At 42.2% G+C, this 18530-nt stretch overlaps 1 protein-coding gene across 3 annotated transcripts in view; it reads left to right on the top strand.

Moving 5' to 3' along the window:
- Positions 1-18530, top strand: part of MERTK (MER proto-oncogene, tyrosine kinase) — a 146706-nt gene that overhangs the window by 67791 nt on the left and 60385 nt on the right. For all 3 annotated transcript variants that reach the window (XM_045446880.1, XM_045446878.1, XM_045446877.1), the window contains exons 5-6: positions 11770-11856; positions 15089-15204. In XM_045446880.1, coding sequence (XP_045302836.1) covers positions 11770-11856; positions 15089-15204 — 203 coding nt within the window. The remainder of the gene's footprint in view (positions 1-11769; positions 11857-15088; positions 15205-18530) is intronic.

Below are 18530 nucleotides of genomic sequence, written 5' to 3'. Positions count from 1 at the left end.
ATTTCTTGTGTATATATTATTTTTGGAATTTCAGCCTACCATTTATCCTTGCAAAAATTTAAGCCATTGACTCAGCCCACTGAGGCCATTTGGAACCTCATTTCCCTCGTTGGTTAACAAATCATCCCCCTGCATTGTGCCAGCTCCCGTTTGTGTCTCTTTCAAGTTGTTGATGAAAATCTAGATTTTATTCTAACCAAGGGCAGAGTCCAGTGGTCTGTTGATAAAGCCAGCCTCTGAGTTGATATCAGTTCATTAAATCAACTTTCTTGGCCACTGTTTAACCACTAGTAAATCTGCTTGGTTTTCTTTTTCTCCCCATTTATTTCTGCAACTTATCTTCTGTGATGTTCTCGATACCTTGGGGTAATAACTATCACAGAATGTCTGGAAACCAGCTTGGAATTCATCTTGAAATCAGACCTAGGGGCGCCTGGGTGGCTCAGTCGGTTGAGCGTCCGACTTCAGCTCAGGTCACGATCTCACGGTTCGTGAGTTCGAGCCCCGCGTCAGGCTCTGGGCTGATGGCTCAGAGCCTGGAGCCTGTTTCCGATTCTGTGTCTCCCTCTCTCTCTGCCCCTCCCCTGCTCATGCTCATGCTCTGTCTCTCTCTCAAAAATAAAGATTAAAAAAAATTAAAAAAAAAAAAAAAAAAAAAGAAATCAGACCTGATTTGTTGGTGAGCCTAACTCCTAGATGTGACAGTTTTCTTCATTCTTACAGGCACCAGTTTGATAGCCCTCTCCCCACCCCCCATTTTTTTATAATGTTTATTTATTTTTGAGAGAGAGAAAGGGTGCATGTGGGGGGGGGGGGCGGGGGGAGAGGCAGAGAGGGAGACAGAAGATCAGAAGCAAGCACTGTGCTGACAGCAGAGAGCCCGATGTGGGGCTTGAACCCAGGAACTGTGAGATCATGACCTGAGCCAAAGTCAGATAATTAACTGACTGAGCCACTCAGGCGCCCATTGATAGCCCTGTCTTAAGTTTTGCTATGGATTTCTCTCTCTCAGTGATCCTGTCCTTACCAGGATCAGTAGCATTTGATGAAACTAGGGACAAAATCTATCTCTGTTCCTCTGCAACTTTTCCTCGTTTGTGTTTTCTTAGAAAGTAGAAGTGTGTTTCTGCGATAATATCTGCAAAATCTTTTTCATATCCAAGGCTGTATATAATTTGTCTCTGATGGGAGACCTGATTTATTTCTAAATGGTGGTATACTCTTAGAACTACAACCTATCTTGGGTTTCAAGTTCACTACAATTTTTATTTTACTTTTTTTTAACTTGAAGATTTTTTTTCTTTGGTAGAGAAGATAGGAGTAAAATAGAAATAGAGCAGTTTGGGGGCATCTGGGTTGCTCAGTCGGTTAAGCGTCCGACTTCAGCTCAGGTCACGATCTCGCGGTCTGTGAGTTTGAGCCCCGTGTCGGGCTCTGGGCTGATGGCTCAGAGCCTGGAGTCTGCTTCCCATTCTGTGTCTCCCTCTCTCTCTGCCCCTCCCCCATTCATGCTCTGTCTCTTTCTGTCCCAAAAATAAATAAACGTTAAAAAAAAAAAAAAAAAAGAAATAGAGCAGTTTGTAGCCTAATAATGTGTTTTTGAAAATGACATGGAACTGTTAAGCTACATATGTGATTAACTTACATAGAACTACATGCATGCACACGCACACGCGCGCACACACACACACACACACACACACAAACGAGTCTATGTATGATTGGTAAAATCTAAGTAAGCTTTGTGCATAGTACGAATGTCAATTTCCTGGTTTTGACAATGTGCTATGGTTATATAAGATGTTAACATTGGGAAGGTAGGGTGAAGGATACATGAAACTTCTCCCTATATTTCTTCAAATTTTTTTTAATGTTTATTCATTTTTGAGAGACAGAGAGAGCATGAGTGGGGGAGGGGCAGAGAGAGAGGGAGACACAGAATCTGAAGCAGGCTCCAGGTTCTGAGCCTGATGCGGGGCTCGAACTCAAACCGGGAGATCATGACCTGAGCCGAAGTTAGATGCTTAACCGACTGAGCCGCTCAGGTGCCCCAACTTCCCCCTATATTTCTTTACACCTTTCTGTGAATCCATAATTACTTCAAAATGAAAAGATTTTTAACTTTATTTTACATAACTATTAAATGCTTCCATGTTTAAAATGTAGAAAATTCAGAAAGTATTTTTACATCTCATTACACATTTATAATTATGACGAAAACACTGATGTGTTTCCTTTCAAACTTTTTCTGTGAATATATACCCTTGGGTGGATGTAAGTATATAAATTATTTTCCTTCAAATTGGAGTGATAAGACACGTGCAGATTAATTTCAGCCTTTTTGTTACACAAGTAATATTGTGAACACATGTTCATTGTAAGACATTCAAACCATGGTTACATACCAAAGCAAAATGGTCAAGTCTCCCTTGAATCTCCACACTTTCACTCTCCATACAGATGTCACACACAATGTGAGCCATTGGTTCACTTCCTTCTAGGCCTTTCTCCCTTAAGTATACCCACATATGTACATATACACATAGATAGATCACCAAGACTTATAGATCTTTCCATGTAGGTACTCATGGGCCTCTCATTGTTTATGGCAGTTGCCTCAGTGCATGAATGGACCATAATTGATTTAACTACTCCTTCGTTGATGAGATGGCGGTTGTTTTATTCTGGCGGTGGTGGTTGTTGCTGTTACTTAGGTGGACATCCGTGTACCCATATATATTTCTTTTCTGAAAACCTTTCTGGACACCCTGTCCTTGTCTGTGTATCCACAGTGCCTCTTCCATAACACTTGCACCTCCTCCCACATGGAAGCACAGCCATCTACATGTCTCCCCACCCCAAATTATTAATTAGTGTGATTATTACATATTAGTTATTAGTTATCTTAGCACCATCACCCAACATAGCACCTGGCACATCAGAACTGTGTGAATGAATGAGTCAACTAATGAACAAACACGTGAACAAACAGACTCTGAGTCAGAGATCCCTTCACTGGGACAAAGGAACATTGTCATAATGAAGTAACTTGTATTTGCATGATGGCTTTTGCACTTATATACTCCTTCTCATCTCTTCTCATTTATATTTCTAACCAGTTCTGTGACATTAATAGAGCAGATTTTTTTTACACCCATTTTGTAGACACAAAGGGCTTAAGGAAGTCCAGGGAGAAAGGTCCAACAGTGTGGGCTTCCCACCATGGGGCTGGTGCTGGACACATCAAGTTCCATCAAATCCGCTCTATCTGTGGACCAGTCCCAAGCAGCTGAATTTTGTAACATTGTAAAAGAACTACATAAAACAGTCTTCTTCTTCTTTGCATCTGTGTTTAATTTTGAGGACACTTTAGTGATATCTGAATCTATCTCAAAAGTTCGTGTTGGGGAACGAGGTGCCATCCTGACCAGAGATGTGTGGGGAGTTTTATGCTTCACATGCTGATGCAAAACCGCGTTTGCAGGGAGAGGCCGTTGTATTTTGAAATTAACCCAAGTAAACTTTCCCAAGCCCTTCTACAAAGAGAGTGCTAAGTAGATAAGTGGTTTAAAGAGTCTTGATTGTTGATACTTGCTTTGAGCAAGCACATTCATGAACAAGAAGGCCATGTGCTTTTTCCCTCTTGATTCCCCTTGTTTCCTGCCCCCCTCTATGACGTAAGAGCTGTCTTTAAGAGACATGAGCGAGGAAGTACTTTGTCTAAAGGGCATTATTCTGAGTCAACAAAGTCAATCTCAAAGGTTACACGCTGTATGATTCCATTTATATGACATTCTCAAAATGACAAACTTACAGTGATGACTCTAGTCAGGGATTAGCTTGGGTAGGATGTTCCTAAAGCATGAGGGAGCACTTTTTTTTGGTGTTGAAGCAATTCTGTAATTGTATACAAATCTGTACCTGTAATAAAATTTCATGGAACTCTATACCAGAACACCTCCCCCCAATAAAACAGAACAAAAATTGGTAAAATCTGAATACAGTCTGTATTTGGGTGAATAGGATTGTACTAAAGTCACTTTCCTGGTTTTGGTCATTGTACTATCATTATGTAAGATCTTATCATTAAGGGAAGCTGGTGAAGGGTGTACAAGAACTCTGTACTATTTCCACTGAAATAGGAAATAAATTGTACTATCTCTTATAAATTGAAAATAATTTCAAAACAGTTTTATTTTTATTTATTTTTAATTTTTAAAAAATGTTTATTTGTTTTTGAGAGACAGAGAGAGACAGAGCACAAGCGGTGGAGGGGCAGAGAGAGAGGGAGACACAGAATCTGAAGCAGGGTCCAGGCCCTGAGCTGTCAGCACAGAGCCCGACGTGGGGCTTGAACTCACGAGCTGTGAGATCATGACCTGAGCTGAAATCAGACGCTCAACCGACTGAGCCACCCAGGGGCCCCAAAGTTTTGTTTTTAAAAAGCACTATGTCTTGGACAAAACCCAATCCCAAAATAAAGAACAGAACTGCGAAAGGTTTTGCTGTATGGTATTTAATGGCAGAGTGCATTGTAGGTTAGTGGTTGGGATTCCTAGCTATGACATATGCTAATACTGCTTCACTGTTGTGTGTCCCTAGGCAAATTATTCTACTTTCTTCTCTAAAATAGGGTAATAACAGATTCTACCTCATAGAACATTTATGAGAATTCAGTGAAATAATGAGGGTAAGGCCCTTGGTACAGGGGCAACCTACAGGAATAACTCAAATGTTACCTGTTACAAAAATATTTACGAGTGGTTACTATCTCATTATATGCGGTGGTTACTATCTCATTGTCAATTCGGAGCTACCTTTCTGTCAAGAGTGGTGGACTTCTGCTGGTCTGTCTGGTTTTTATTTTTTAAAAATACTCATTTCATTTTTAAATCCACATTTAGGTAAGAGCTAAGGCAGCTGCAGGTTTTAGTGGGATAGAGTTAATAGTATTCATTGTAATAATAATAGTAAATAAATTCTAAAATAACTACAATTTATATATCAGTTCATAATTTTCACAATGCTTTCTATAAAGACTGACTTTGAACTTAATAGCAAGTTGAGATACAGTTAGGCATTTTTAATACCCATTTTCAGATCAGGAAAAAATTTGGAGCTATTAAGGGACCTACTTGCTTTAGGTGTAGTCTCAGTGTGGCAACTGGAATGATCTTGATAAAACACAAGTTAGATCATGTCAGTCTCCTGCTCACAGCTCCAGGTTTCCCATCCTACTTGGAAGACAGAGCAAAGGCCTTTTCCCTTTGCCTAGAACCCTCCACCCCACTCCCTACAGTGGGCCTTTCCCTCAGGAGCCACCTCTGACCTGAATATTTAAAATCACAGCCCACTTCCCCACCCACCCCTGGATCTCTGATCCTTTTCTCTTTTTTCATAGCATTAACCACCTTCTGATAGAGCTTGCAGCTTACTTATTTATGAAGGTTATTATTTCTCACCCACTGCCCTCTGTGAGAATGTGAGCTCTGTAAGGGCAGGGATCTCTTTTATTCATGAATATACCCCAAGTGCCTGGGAAAATGTCTGACACCTAGTAAGTACTCAGTAACTATCTGTTGATTGAATGAATTCAGGGCAGATAGGATGTTCCAAGTTAATGAGCAATTTCCTTTATGCGGGGTCTGCTTCTGTTGCTTTGCCTATTTTGCTCTAGGGGGGAAAAAAATGAAAGGGTTGCTTAATCCAGAACTCAAAGAATTGGCCCAACTGGTGCTCTTAGAAGTTGCTTTCTCAGCAACACTGATTGTCCTTTCCTCAAGGGAACATCCTGTTACTGAATGTTCTTTAAAACATCTTTCAGGGGTGCCTGGTCGACTCCATGGGTGGAGCGTGCGACTCTTGATCGCAGGGTTTTGAGTTCAGGCTCCACATTGGGCATGGAGCCTACTTAAAAAAACGAATAATAATAAAATAAAATATCTTTCAAACCTTATGTCAGAGGCTATCTTTTTTTACAATATTTTTTTTAACATTTATTCATTTTTGAGAGACAGAGACAGAATGTGAGTGGGGGAGAGGCAGAGAGAGAGAGAGAGAGAGAGACAGAATGCGAAGCAGGCCCCAGGCTCTGAGCTGTCAGCACAGAGCCCGAGGCGGGGCTCAAACCCACAAACCGTGAGATCACAACCTGAGCCGAAGTTGGACACTTAACCAACTGAGCCACCCAGGCGCCCCAGAGGCAATCTTTTTTTAAACCAGCAGAAGACCAAGCAAGAGGGGCATGAACAATTGCGATGAGTGAGGTGAGACGTAACAGTAAAGTGGATGGCCCACTGGGAGAGGACATGGCTCAAGAGAGATTAGAGGCTCCAGTGCTGGAGTCACTCGGGAGAGAGTGGGTGGTAGGGTGGGGATTTAGGGGAGTGGATGATTTTTTCCTCTGGAAAGCCACAAGGACTCAGACTATAAAACTTCAAGGTCTATTCCAGTCTGGTGGTTATTGTTCATCCAGACAGAGAAGAGGAAAGTGACAGGCAGCGGTCTTTCCCAGTGCACACTAGTTGTTATATTCAACCCAGGCTTATGCGTGAGTCTCTAGCTGGGAAGCTAGTGCCATTACATAAAGGAAGTATATATATTTATTTATTTTTGATGGGGGGGGAGGGGAAGGGCAGCGAAGGGGAGGACCCAAAGTGGGCTCTGTGCTGACAGCAGAGAGCCCGATGTGGGGTTCGAATTAACAAACGGTGAGACCGTAACCTGAGCCAAAGTCTGACGCTTAACTGACTAAGCCACCCAGGAGCCCCCAAAGGAAGTATACATAACTGAATACATTAAGTAAAGAAGACTATATTTGGCCTTGAGTTTTGGCCCACCTGCTTTTGGAGAAAGTTAACTTTGGTTTGAACCAGGTTCGGCTTCTCCCTGCTGGCGTCTGGCCTATGGGCATTAACCACCCCAGGGCACAGGAAGTACTGCTATAATAGGTGGTTTAGCTATTTCTGGGCAATTCCATATTAATGTGGATGTCTTGTGCCAGAGAATTTGCTAGAGATTGTTTTCCTGACTTTGTGTGCACTTTGAAAAGAAACACAGAAAGGAAAAGCGACTTCCCACTTAACCTAACATCATGGTCCTGATCAGCGGTTTCACTTTCAGCATTGATAAACCTTGCAGCTCTGAAGGGGCCCCAGTTGTCTTACTTAGGGATCTGTTGCTAGACCACGGATCTCACGAAATGAATCCCCCCTCTTGTTTTTCTCCAGGACCTTCTGACCAGTTTGGAATGTGATCTGTATTTTGTACTCAAGTGTTTCCCAAGCATTTTGACAAGAGTAATTGAAGTCAAATAACTGTGTTTAGCTCAACTGTATTAAAAATATAAATTGCACGGCAGCTCTCTGTATTTTCTGATTGAGCCAAAGCAGATTTTTCTAAATATAAGCCAAGTTTTGCGTGTTCATGGAGCCTGTGAAATGGGCGTCTTACTTGAGAGCTTATGACTTGGAAGGTTAAAGGTGAGGCTTCAGCATGAAGACCAAAGCGTCACAGGCCGGACTGTGAAATAACGGTTGGCTGTACGGACGCCATGCAGTGGCTTAGAAGGATAAGGTCTCGATCCTCATCTGGGACATGTCTATCTTCTTTTGTAAAATCGATGCCTGACAAGAGTACCCAAAGTCCCAATGCTATGTCAATGCTTCTTTTCCAACTCTTGCTTCCCAGTCATCTCTCCCTCATTTTGCAAAAGAAGAAAGACCTCTCCCTGACTTATCTGGAGTCACTACGGGGTATCAATTCTCAAATGCTTTGGTCTCAAGATCCCTTGACAGTCTTAGAAATTATTGAGAACCAAAGAGGTTTCGTTTCTGTGAGTTCTATCTATTGATAAGTACTGAATGAGAAATTAAAACCAAACTTTTAAAGCACAAAAATAAGTAAGCCCATACTCCATTAGCTGAGAGAGCTAATGGCATCATCACACAACATACAGCTTCTGGAAAATTCTTCTGGAAAATTCCATCATGCATTTCTGAGAGAATGAAAGTGGAAAGGGCAAATAACATCTTACCATTATTATTAGTATTGTTGTTATTATTATTATTATTATAAAAATAGTTTTCATCTTAAGAGCTCCTTAAAGAGCCTCTGGGATGCCCAGGAGTTTCTAGACCACACTTTGACAGTGGCTGCTATAGTGTTTTGGCACTATAATGTTAAGAAATTTCCAGATGATTACATAGAAAATTCCAAATTTTGTTCAGCAAAGGAGTTGCCCCTCCAGTAAAATTTTACTGTTTACATTTAAGAATTATATATATTGTCTTGATGAGTTGTGCCCTAATAATAATGGTAAGGATCATCAATCTATATCTCAACATGCATGTGTATTTTTGTTGCCAAGAAGTGCTTCCAAACCCACACACTTATGCCATTAGGGTAAAATTCTGCAGGGGAAGTAGAAAATCATGATGGAAAACTTCTGGCAGCTGGAGGAAAATTGTTTCAGTGGGTGATGCTGGTTTTCCCATCCCAGTCTTGAGTATGCTACATAGGTGCCTTCAAAGGAATTTTACTTTAAAATGTCTGAGTACCTGAAATTATATTCTTTGCAGCTGTTTAAATTATAAAAAATTTAAGATGCAAACCTCAAAATATATGAGAGGCTGCATGTATTTTTCAAAATTATTTGAGAGGAATACAAGCAAAATACCTAAAGACCCTAAGGCAGGGTATCCAAGGGTGTCCTTTTATAGATGCGGCTAATGGGTTTGAGGTAAATATTCCTCTTCAGTGAAATAAATATTTCCTAAATGATCACACAAACTATTAGCAGTTTCATCCGTCAGCCAAAAGGGAGTGGCCAAAAATGTGAAGAGCGATGGCTCCGACCTGGGATTTTAGTTTCTTAGCTCTTGGAATTGTCAAGGGAATCTAAGAGGATTTTCCTCCAGTCTGAAGGCAATACTCCTTACCTCAGAAAATTAAAATACCTGAAGTAGCTGTCACATTCTGACAGAACATTATTTTCGAGAAGTGAAAAGTCACTGTGGGTTTGTAGGACAGAGATACACAGGTTCGTTTTTTCTTGAGAGATTTGTCTAGTCAGCAGAGTTCAGGTGCCTGGACTAATTTCTGGATGGGAAAAAAATGAACCCCAGAGGCTCTGATTTTTCATTGCACTTGTAACCCTCAGGAGAAGCACCGACATAAAAGGGACTAGGTTCGCATTTCTTCCCAGAACTTCTTGCAGACGCAGCTCTCTGGCCACTGGGCCCAGCCTTGGCACAGCATTTACCACGTGGACACCCAACATGGCACGGCCTTTCTGGGCTGATGCCCAGCTGACCTTCCCTCAGCAACTTGTTCCTCTGAATTTTCAAATATTTAATTACTGTTAATGACAAGCTTTGGATTTTAAAATGATCAGATGGAGAATTTCCTATACAAGTGAATGGATAGAAGAAAACAAAATAAGGTTTTCAGGCAAGAAGCAAGTGGAGGTATATTTCCAAGAATTTTTTCTGCCTTTCTCCAGTTCGTGATGTGAACTCTGTGCCAGATGACATCTGTGTGCCAGAGGCAGAGAAGTTTCCAGATTCTACTAGATGGTATTTATGACTGTGCATTAAAAAAAAAAAAAAAAAGGAAGCGTGCCTGGGTGGCTCAGTTGGTTAAGCGTCTGACTTCCGCTCGGGTTGTGATCTCATGGTTCGTGGGTTTCAGCCCCGCATCAAGCTCTGTGCTGACAGCTTAGGGCCTGGAGCCTGCTTCAGATTCTGTGTCTCCATTTCTCTCTGCCCCTCCCCCACTCACACTCTTTCTCTCTCTCTCAAAACTAAATAAACATTAAAAATTAAAAAAAAAATTTTTTTTAACGTTTATTTAGTTTTGAGACAGAGAGAGACAGAGCATGAACGGGGGAGGGCAGAGAGAGAGAGAGGGAGACACAGAATCTGAAACAGGCTCCAGGCTTTGAGCGGTCAGCACAGAGCCCGACGCGGGGCTCGAACTCACGGACCGCGAGATCGTGACCTGAGCTGAAGTCGGACGCTTAACCGACTGAGCCACCCAGGCGCCCCTAAAAATTTTTTTAAAAAGGAAAAGCAAACAAACGTGTTTTTAAATTTTAGAATAGTTTTAGATTTTAGAAATCATGGAGATAGTACAGTTTTCCCATCAACCCCATTCCAAGTTCTCCTATTGTTAACGTCTTATGTTAGTGTGATATATTCATTACAGTTAATGAACCAATATTGATATATTTTATTAACTCAAGTCCATACATTATTCAGATTCCCTTAGTTTTTACCTAATACCCTTGTATTGTTCCATGGTCTCATCCAGGATTTGGTTGTCTTGTCTCTTTAGGCTCCCCTTGGTTGTGACAGTTTCTCAAACTTTCTCTGTCTTTAATGGCGTTGATAGTTTTGAGGAATACAAGTTGGGTTTTTTGTAGAATGTTCCACAGTTTGAACTGTCTGATATTTTCCTCCTGATTAGACTTGGGTGGTAGGTGTTTGGGAGGAAGATTGCAGAGGGGAAGTGCCATTTTCATTACATCATATCGAGGGTACATTCTGTCAACATGACTTAGTGGTGTTAACCTTGGTCACGTGGCCAAGGGAGTGTTTATCATTTTCTCCACTCTAAAGTTTAAAAAATAAATAAATAAAATAAAGTTTTGCTTTTATTTCCTTTTCATACTGTCCTCTTTGGAAGGAAGTCATTACATGCAGCCCACACTTAAGGGTTTGGGAGTTACGGTCCTCCCCGCTGAGGGCAGAGTATCCACATAAATTAATTTGGAACCCTTGTGCATGGGAGATTTGCCTGTTCTTCCCCATTTATTTAATCATTTATTTATAGCAGTGTAGACTGGTGGATATTTGTTTTATACTTTGGGTTACAATCCAATGCTACTTCCTTTATTTTCTTGTTCAAATTGTTCCAGGAAAATAGCCGTGTGTGTGTGTGTGTGTGTGTGTGTGTGTGTGTGTGTGTTGCATGGTGTTTGTATTATATTCCGTTCCAGGCTCATCTTACAGGTTTCCTGCTCCAATCTGAGAATCAGCCATTTTTCCAAGGAGCTCTGGTTCCTTTTGTTGGCAAATAGAAACCAAGATCTGGGTTGCCTCTCTTCCTTTCTATTTAAAACTAATAAACAGACTAATTTTTTCATTTCTAAGATGTCTTCAAACCTCTGAACTGATAGAATTTTTCTTCATTCAGCCCTAGTGTCTTCCCTGCAAGTAATAATAGTGTCTTATGTTTATATAATAATTCTGCATGAACTGACCGATATTTACCATTAAAAAAGGATTCATTACAACAGATCGTCTGAAATTTTTAAGCACTGTGACTTTTCTCCTGCTGTGTTTGGTATTCTGAAATGTCATTAGTGTGTGATTAGTCTGTACTGTGTGGCTAACCAGCTGGGGAGTGACCAGGCGAGCCTCAAAAAACATTCTTTTTGATATTGGGGCCAGCAATACCCATACCTCCTGGCAGAAATTTAAAAATCTAAATGTTACTGCTTTGTTACCTAACATCTCACTATCAGGGAAAGATAAAGGACGCAAATGAAGACAGCTGCCTTGTAGCCCACGGGTGGCTTGCTCCTGGTAGCTAGGGTTTAATCCCAGGTTTGTTTTTCAACCACCAGCATACTTTTCAAATTAACTTGGTATTTATGACTTGAAGCAATGAACCAAAAAGTAAAAGATTGCTAAGACAACCGTAGGGTTCTGGTGAACCGCAGCCTGTTTCTCGGTGACTGGTCTCATGAGTCCCCTTCCATTCCAGGTCTGACTGAGATGGCTGTCTTCAGTTGTGAGGCCCACAATGACAAAGGGCTGACCGTGTCCAAGGGTGTGCAGATCAACATCAAAGGTAAGCACCAGGGCCATGTCCCCCAAGCCCCTGAGCTCTGCAGCCAGCTACCTGGGTTTGAGCCCTGGCTTCCCCACTGACTTCCTTTGTGACCTTGGACAAGTCACTTAACCTCTCTGGCTTCAGCATAAAATCGGGATAATTACAGAATCTACCTGTTTCTGAGGCTTAAATAAGACAGTGCAAGTAAAAGCTTTCATAACAGCGCCTGGTGCTTACATCTTTGATAAACATGAGTTCATATAGTTTTGCTTAGTCTGAGAAGAAACTAGGCTATGATGTCTACCCTTGATTTTCTTAGCTCCTGTTTTCATCTTTCCCTCTGCCACCTTGAACTAGTCCCCATTGCCCCTTGAAGAGCCTGCAGGGGTGGGGGGCGGTGGGGTGGCTTAGGGCATTGATTGAAGGAATGGGCTCTGTCCTTCCAGGGCAGCTGGGGCTGAAGCAAGTCTCCCCCGGCTGCTGCCCTGAGAGGGGCAGAAGCAGGGGAGAGCCCAGAGCCCCTGTGCCTCTTCCTCCTAGTCTTCTTGTCGCTCTCCCTCCCCCTGAGCTGGGATATAACATAACGGAAGAGTTGTGTTTGAAGACCCCTGTGCTAGTGGAGATATTACAATCCAATCGTCTGCCTCATCCTCCTCTCTCCATGGGATCAAGGTTATCAAAACCTGGAACCTGAAAGTCAATACTGTCATTTTATGCCTTTTCAAATCATATTTCTTACCTTCTCTCATAGAAACTCAAGCAAATTTTATGTTTATTTGTTCTTCATTTAAATAACGAGAAGCAAATATTGAGTTCATATTCCTTTTGGTCTTAATCTTGGGGAAACAACACAAGGAAAAAGCAGAATGTGTTTAATAATGAGTTAAAAGGTAATATACAGGGGCGCCTGGGTGGCGCAGTCGGTTAAGCGTCTGACTTCAGCCAGGTCATGATCTCGCGGTCCGTGAGTTCAAGCCCCGCGTCGGGCTCTGGGCTGATGGCTCAGAGCCTGGAGCCTGTTTCCGATTCTGTGTTTCCCTCTCTCTCTGCCCCCCACCCCCCGTTCATGCTCTGTCTCTCTCTGTCCCAAAAATAAATAAACGTTGAAAAAAAATTAAAAAAAAAAAAAAAAAAAAAGGTAATATACAGTGGGGGACTCAAAACTGCAAAAGAAGTTATACTTTCATTTTGGCAAACAACTAGATGAAGGTGATGAGGGAGCATTTTCTGAAAGTTCATTGGAACAAAACAAAGAAAAAAAAGAGCAAACTGAAACTTACTCCCGGAGGAACTGTATAACTTCCTTCCTCATTTCAAGTCTCATTATGACAATTTTCAAAAGAAATGTTGGGAATTTCAGGAATTCATGAGTAGGTGTGAAGTTATAAAGACATTTTCGTAAAGTGCAAACACCTTATAATGTAAAAATGTATATAAAACGAGTAACAGTATTTTTGACATTTTATGCTTCACACAGCATGTCAACTTATTTTTTTTTTTAAATCAATCCTATTTCTAAAGCTTATGCTTTGGGCTTTCATTTTTTAAAAAATTTATGCCAAAGCAACCAAGCCTCCCTTCTTATAATCTGTTATTAACTATAATACACATGGCCAAATGATGATCGGAAAGGCAGACATTTGAGGGTAATTCTACAAATAATCTATTCAGGGAAGTGAGTCAAAGTGCCGATTCTTTCCCGTTCACCAAGCTGTGTGTCTATTAGTAAACAGAAACTCCTGAATATGGTACCCAGTGCACTTTACATGGTCTCAGCTCTCCTTCCCCCATCTCCTGCCCACCCTGTCTTTGCCTTTATGTCTCCCATACGTTCCCTATCCCTCGTCCCTGTGTTACCTTATTCGGTCCTCACCACAGCCCCATGGAGCAGTGCTGTTACTGTCTTCATTAATAGAAAAAGGAACAGAGTTTAGAAAAGGCATTTAAACTGTGGCCTGGGCCATAGAGCCGGCTAGGTGGTAACCAGACTCCCCAGTGCCTGGCTGGTGCCCACAGTAATGGGCTTACTGCCTCCTGCAACCAGCCTCCAGTGTTCTGCTGAGGGACAGACAGACCTGACAGCTCTGGGGTCAGACAGACCTGAGTTCAAGTCCCCGTTGTACTGCTTACGAGCTCTGTGATCTTTGGTGAATTTTTAACTTCTCTGATCCTCAGTTTCCTCATCCGTCAATGAGGATTGGAAGACTACCTGTCTGATAGGGTTCTAGCAACGAATAGATGAAGCAAAGTCCATAACTACGATGTACATAACTACTAGGTACATAACTTACTATGCCAGGCCATAGTAAGCGCTCAAAAACAACAGTCCTCATTTTTGCTTATAAATGTGATCATCACTACTAATTAAGATTTAAATTTAGCATAAAATAAGGTTCCCCAGACTTCAGATCTTTCTTAGATTCTGTGTTGTTTTTTTCTTTTTTAAGTTTATTTTTGAGAGAACAGGGGAAGGGCAGAGAGAGAGGAGCAGAGGATCGGAAGCAGACTTTATGCTGTCAGCACGGATCCCGATGTGGGGCTCAAACCCATAAACCATGACATCGTGACCTGAGCTGAAGTCAGATGCTTAACTGACTGAGCCACCCAGGCGCCCTGGTCCTTCCTAGATTCTAATTAAGGGCCTACTCATGTCCCCCATGTGGCCAGGATCGTTGCACACCTATGGTATTACCTGCCTCCACTCCCAGGAGATGCAGTTGGCCCTTTTGCCTGAACTGACTCTCCCCAACTAAAAAGCTTCTCCCCACTCAGCCACACACGTACACCCATGCTACCATAACACTCTCTCTCCTCAGCTCGGGGCTCTCTCTATCTCAGGTAATGTGGGTCTCCCGTCCTCAACCCAGAGCTGCACAAGCCTTTGATCCCATGTAGAACACTAGCACCCAGGGACGTGCCCGCGTACAGTAGAACAGTGAACACCAGCTCAGTGAAGGAAATAGATGTCTTGACATCCTTCCCCAGCTAAGTTCTCATGTCATCAGTGGGTGGGAAAGCAGGCCTCTGCTCCACTCCTCTGGCCCAGGCAGAACCGTGCTATCAAGGGAAGCCCTGTCTGTAAGCTCATATGTATTACTCTCAGGCATAACGTGGCTTCTTTTTAAAACTTGGGTTTAATTTTCCTAATCTTAAGAAATGGAAACAGGTTTGGTATTAATGTTTTATCTGGTAGCTGTGGCCGCCCGTGGTTTATAATTGTGTTTGTTTGTGTGTCTTTGTTTTTGCGTAGCAATTCCCTCCCCACCAACTGAAGTCAGTGTCTACAACAGCACAGCACACAGCGTGCTGATCTCCTGGGTCCCGGGTTTTGATGGATACTCCCCATTCAGGAATTGCAGCATTCAGGTAAACCTCCAGGATGAAGAGGGAAGTGGCCGGTTGGTGCTCTGAGGGTCTACCTGATTCTTCTTCCTCCTGAGGATGGGTGCCGAGACCTTCAGCACCTCTGTCCAGGGTCCATTGACCTCCTTCCCACTCAACGTCCACCGTACATGCCCCACTTTATGGTGCTCTGCCCCGGGATGCTGTTTCCTTTCTGCTCAAAGTCCAGGGCCCATCCAGAAGGGAAACAGGTTTCCAGGATAGAATGTCGTGAGACCAAGAGAATTAATTTTTTTCAATTAATTTTTTAAATTTACATCCAAGTTAGTTAACATAGAGTGCAACAATGATTTCAGGAGTAGATTCCTTAATGCCCTTCCCCATTTAGCCCATCCCCCCTCCCACAACCCCTCCAGTAACCCTGTTTGTTCTCCGTATTTAAGAGTCTCTTATATTTTGTTTTTATATTATTTTTGTTTCCCTTCCCTTATGTTCATCTGTTTTGTATCTTAAAGTCCTCATATGAGTGAAGTCATATGATTTTTGTTTTTCTCTAATTTCGCCTAGCATTATACCCCCTAGTTCCATCCACGTAGTTGTATATACACACACACACACACACACACACACAATGGAGTGTGTGTGTGTATATATATATATATATATATACACACACACATATATATATATACATACATACATATATGTGTGTGTGTGTGTATATATATATATATATATACATATATATATATATATATATACATACCACCTCTTTTTTATCCATTCATTCGTCAATGGACATTTGGACTCTTTCCATACTTTGGCTATTGTCGATAGCGCTGCTATAAACATTGGGTACGTATGCCCCTTTGAAACAGCATACCTGTATCCCTTGGACAAATACCTAGTAGTGCACTTGCTGGGTCATAGGGTAGTTCTATTTTTAATTTTTTGAGGAACCTCCATACTGTTTTCCAGAGTGGCTGGACCAGTTTGCATTCCCACCAGCAGTGCAAAAGAGATCCTCTTTGTCCGCATCCTCGCCAACATCTGTTGTTGCCCGAGTTGTTAATGTTAGCCATTCTGACAGGTGTGAGGTGGTATCTCTTTGTGGTTTTGACTTGTATTTTCCTGGTGATGAGTGAAGTTGAGCATTTTTTCATATGTCGGTAGGCCACCTGGATGTCTTCTCTGGAGATGTGTCTAGTCATGTCTTTTTGCCCATTTCTTCACTGGATTATTTGTTTTTGGGTGTTGCGTTTGATAAGTTCTTTATAGATTTTGGATACTAACCCTCTATCTGATATGTCGTTTGCAAATATCTTCTCCCATTCCGTCGGTTGCCTTTTAGTTTTGTCGATTGTTTCCTTCGCTGTGCAGAAGCTTTTTATTTTGATGAGGTCCCAATAGTTTATTTTTGCGTTTGTTTCCCTTGCCTCTGGAGACGTGTTGAGTAAGAAGTTGCTGTGGCTGAGGTCAAAGAACCTGGTGTAAGAAAGTGGTCCTGGTTCATTTTTCTGCATGTCGCTGTCCACTTTTTCAGCACCACTTGCTGAAGAGACTGTCTTTATATCATTGGATATTCTTTCCTGCTTTGTCAAAGATTAGTTGGCCATACGTTTGTGGGTCCACTTCTGGGTTCTCTATTTTGTTCCATTGATCTGAGTGTCTGTTTTTTGTGCCAGTAACATACTGTCTTGATGATTACAGCTTTGTAATACAGCTTAAAGTCTGCAGGAGAATTAATTTTTAAGGTACAAAAACACATCCCTAAATTAGGACTGGCTTGTGACCAGGAGTTTGGAAAGTCAGGTACTTGTCAGCCTGGCTCCTCCTGGGCTAGTGGCCATGAAGGACATACAAGCATGAGATGGGTCATTTTTGCTGTCAGGTATAGCACCTTGGCCCATGGGTCCCTGGACAACCTGGGCACTACAGGCCTTGCAAAGTCTTCACCCTTTTTTTTTTTTAATTTTTAAAAAAAGTTTTATTTATTTTTTGACAGAGACACAGGCAGAGCATGAGTGGGGCAGGGGCAGAGAGAGAGGCAGACACAAAATCTGAAGCAGACTCCAGGCTCTGAGCCATCAGCACGACACGGGGCTTGAACTCACCAACCACCAACTGAGCCACCCCAGCACCCCAATCTTCACCCATTTTTAAGCACTAACTAGGGGCGCCTGGGTGGCGCAGTCGGTTAAGCGTCCGACTTCAGCCAGGTCACGATCTCGCGGTCTGTGAGTTCGAGCCCCGCGTCGGGCTCTGGGCTGATGGCTCGGAGCCTGGAGCCTGTTTCCGATTCTGTGTCTCCCTCTCTCTCTGCTCCTCCCCCATTCATGCTCTGTCTCTCTCTGTCCCCAAAAAAAATAAACGTTGAAAAAAAAAAAAAATTTAAGCACTAACTAAAATTGGTATAAAATAATGTCATAATAAGTATACAGCCTAGCCATCCTAAAATGGTACCTTTCCATGATGTAGGCTTTGCTTTGAGTGTTCATTTCATTAAAATGGAAAGGGTAGCAATAACACTGTTTACTGAGTGCCCACAATGACCCAGAGACTTTGTGGACATTATCTTACTTAAAACCTATACCATGGGGCACCTGGGTGGCTCAGTCGGTTGAGTGTCTGACTTCAGCTCAGGTCATGATCTCACAGTTTGTGAGTGGGTTCCATTGTGTAATGGTTAGCATTCTGGACTCTGATCTCACGGTTTGTGGGTTCGAGCCCCGCGTCAGGCTCTGTGCTGACAGCTCAGAGCCTAGAGCCTGCTTTGGATTCTGTGTCTCCCTCTCTCTCTGCCCCTCCCCCGCCCATCCTCTGTCTCTCTTTCTCTGTCAAAAATACATAAAAATTAAAAAAAAAAAAAAAAACCTACACCAGCACTGCAGGTGCTCACAGAGTGCTCACAGCCCATGAGTGGCAAAATCAGAATTCAAACCCAGAAAGCTCTGTTGCCAAAGGCAGTGCTCAGAACCATCTGCTCTTCTGTGTCTCAGAAGAGACATTGCTTATGGGAGCAGGTAGTTGAACATGTTTGGATTATCCACTGAAAACATGAATGCATTCCGCCTTGTACTTCATCAAACAGTAGGGTCAGAAATTGTTCTTAGTTTCATAAGCGTCTGGTCTTACTAGCCGAAAACATGTTAACCTGACATAGGCCACTCATGCCAGTTCAACTTGAAGCAGTGAATTCTAAAGAATTTTGTGTGTTGACAACCAGATGTTTTTAATGCCAAATGGAATTAGTTTCTGTGTTTTTATTGCCTCCCACTCTTGTCTAACAGCTGTTCCTTCTCTGAAAAGTGAAAACATTCTATTATCCCCAAAATAGCCTCCACCCTCAC

Source organism: Leopardus geoffroyi, chromosome A3, assembly GCF_018350155.1.
Source record: "Leopardus geoffroyi isolate Oge1 chromosome A3, O.geoffroyi_Oge1_pat1.0, whole genome shotgun sequence".
NCBI classification, from domain to species: Eukaryota; Metazoa; Chordata; class Mammalia; order Carnivora; family Felidae; genus Leopardus; species Leopardus geoffroyi.
The sequence above is the reverse complement of the archived record's forward strand: the minus strand, read 5'-3'. Positions and strand labels throughout refer to the sequence as shown.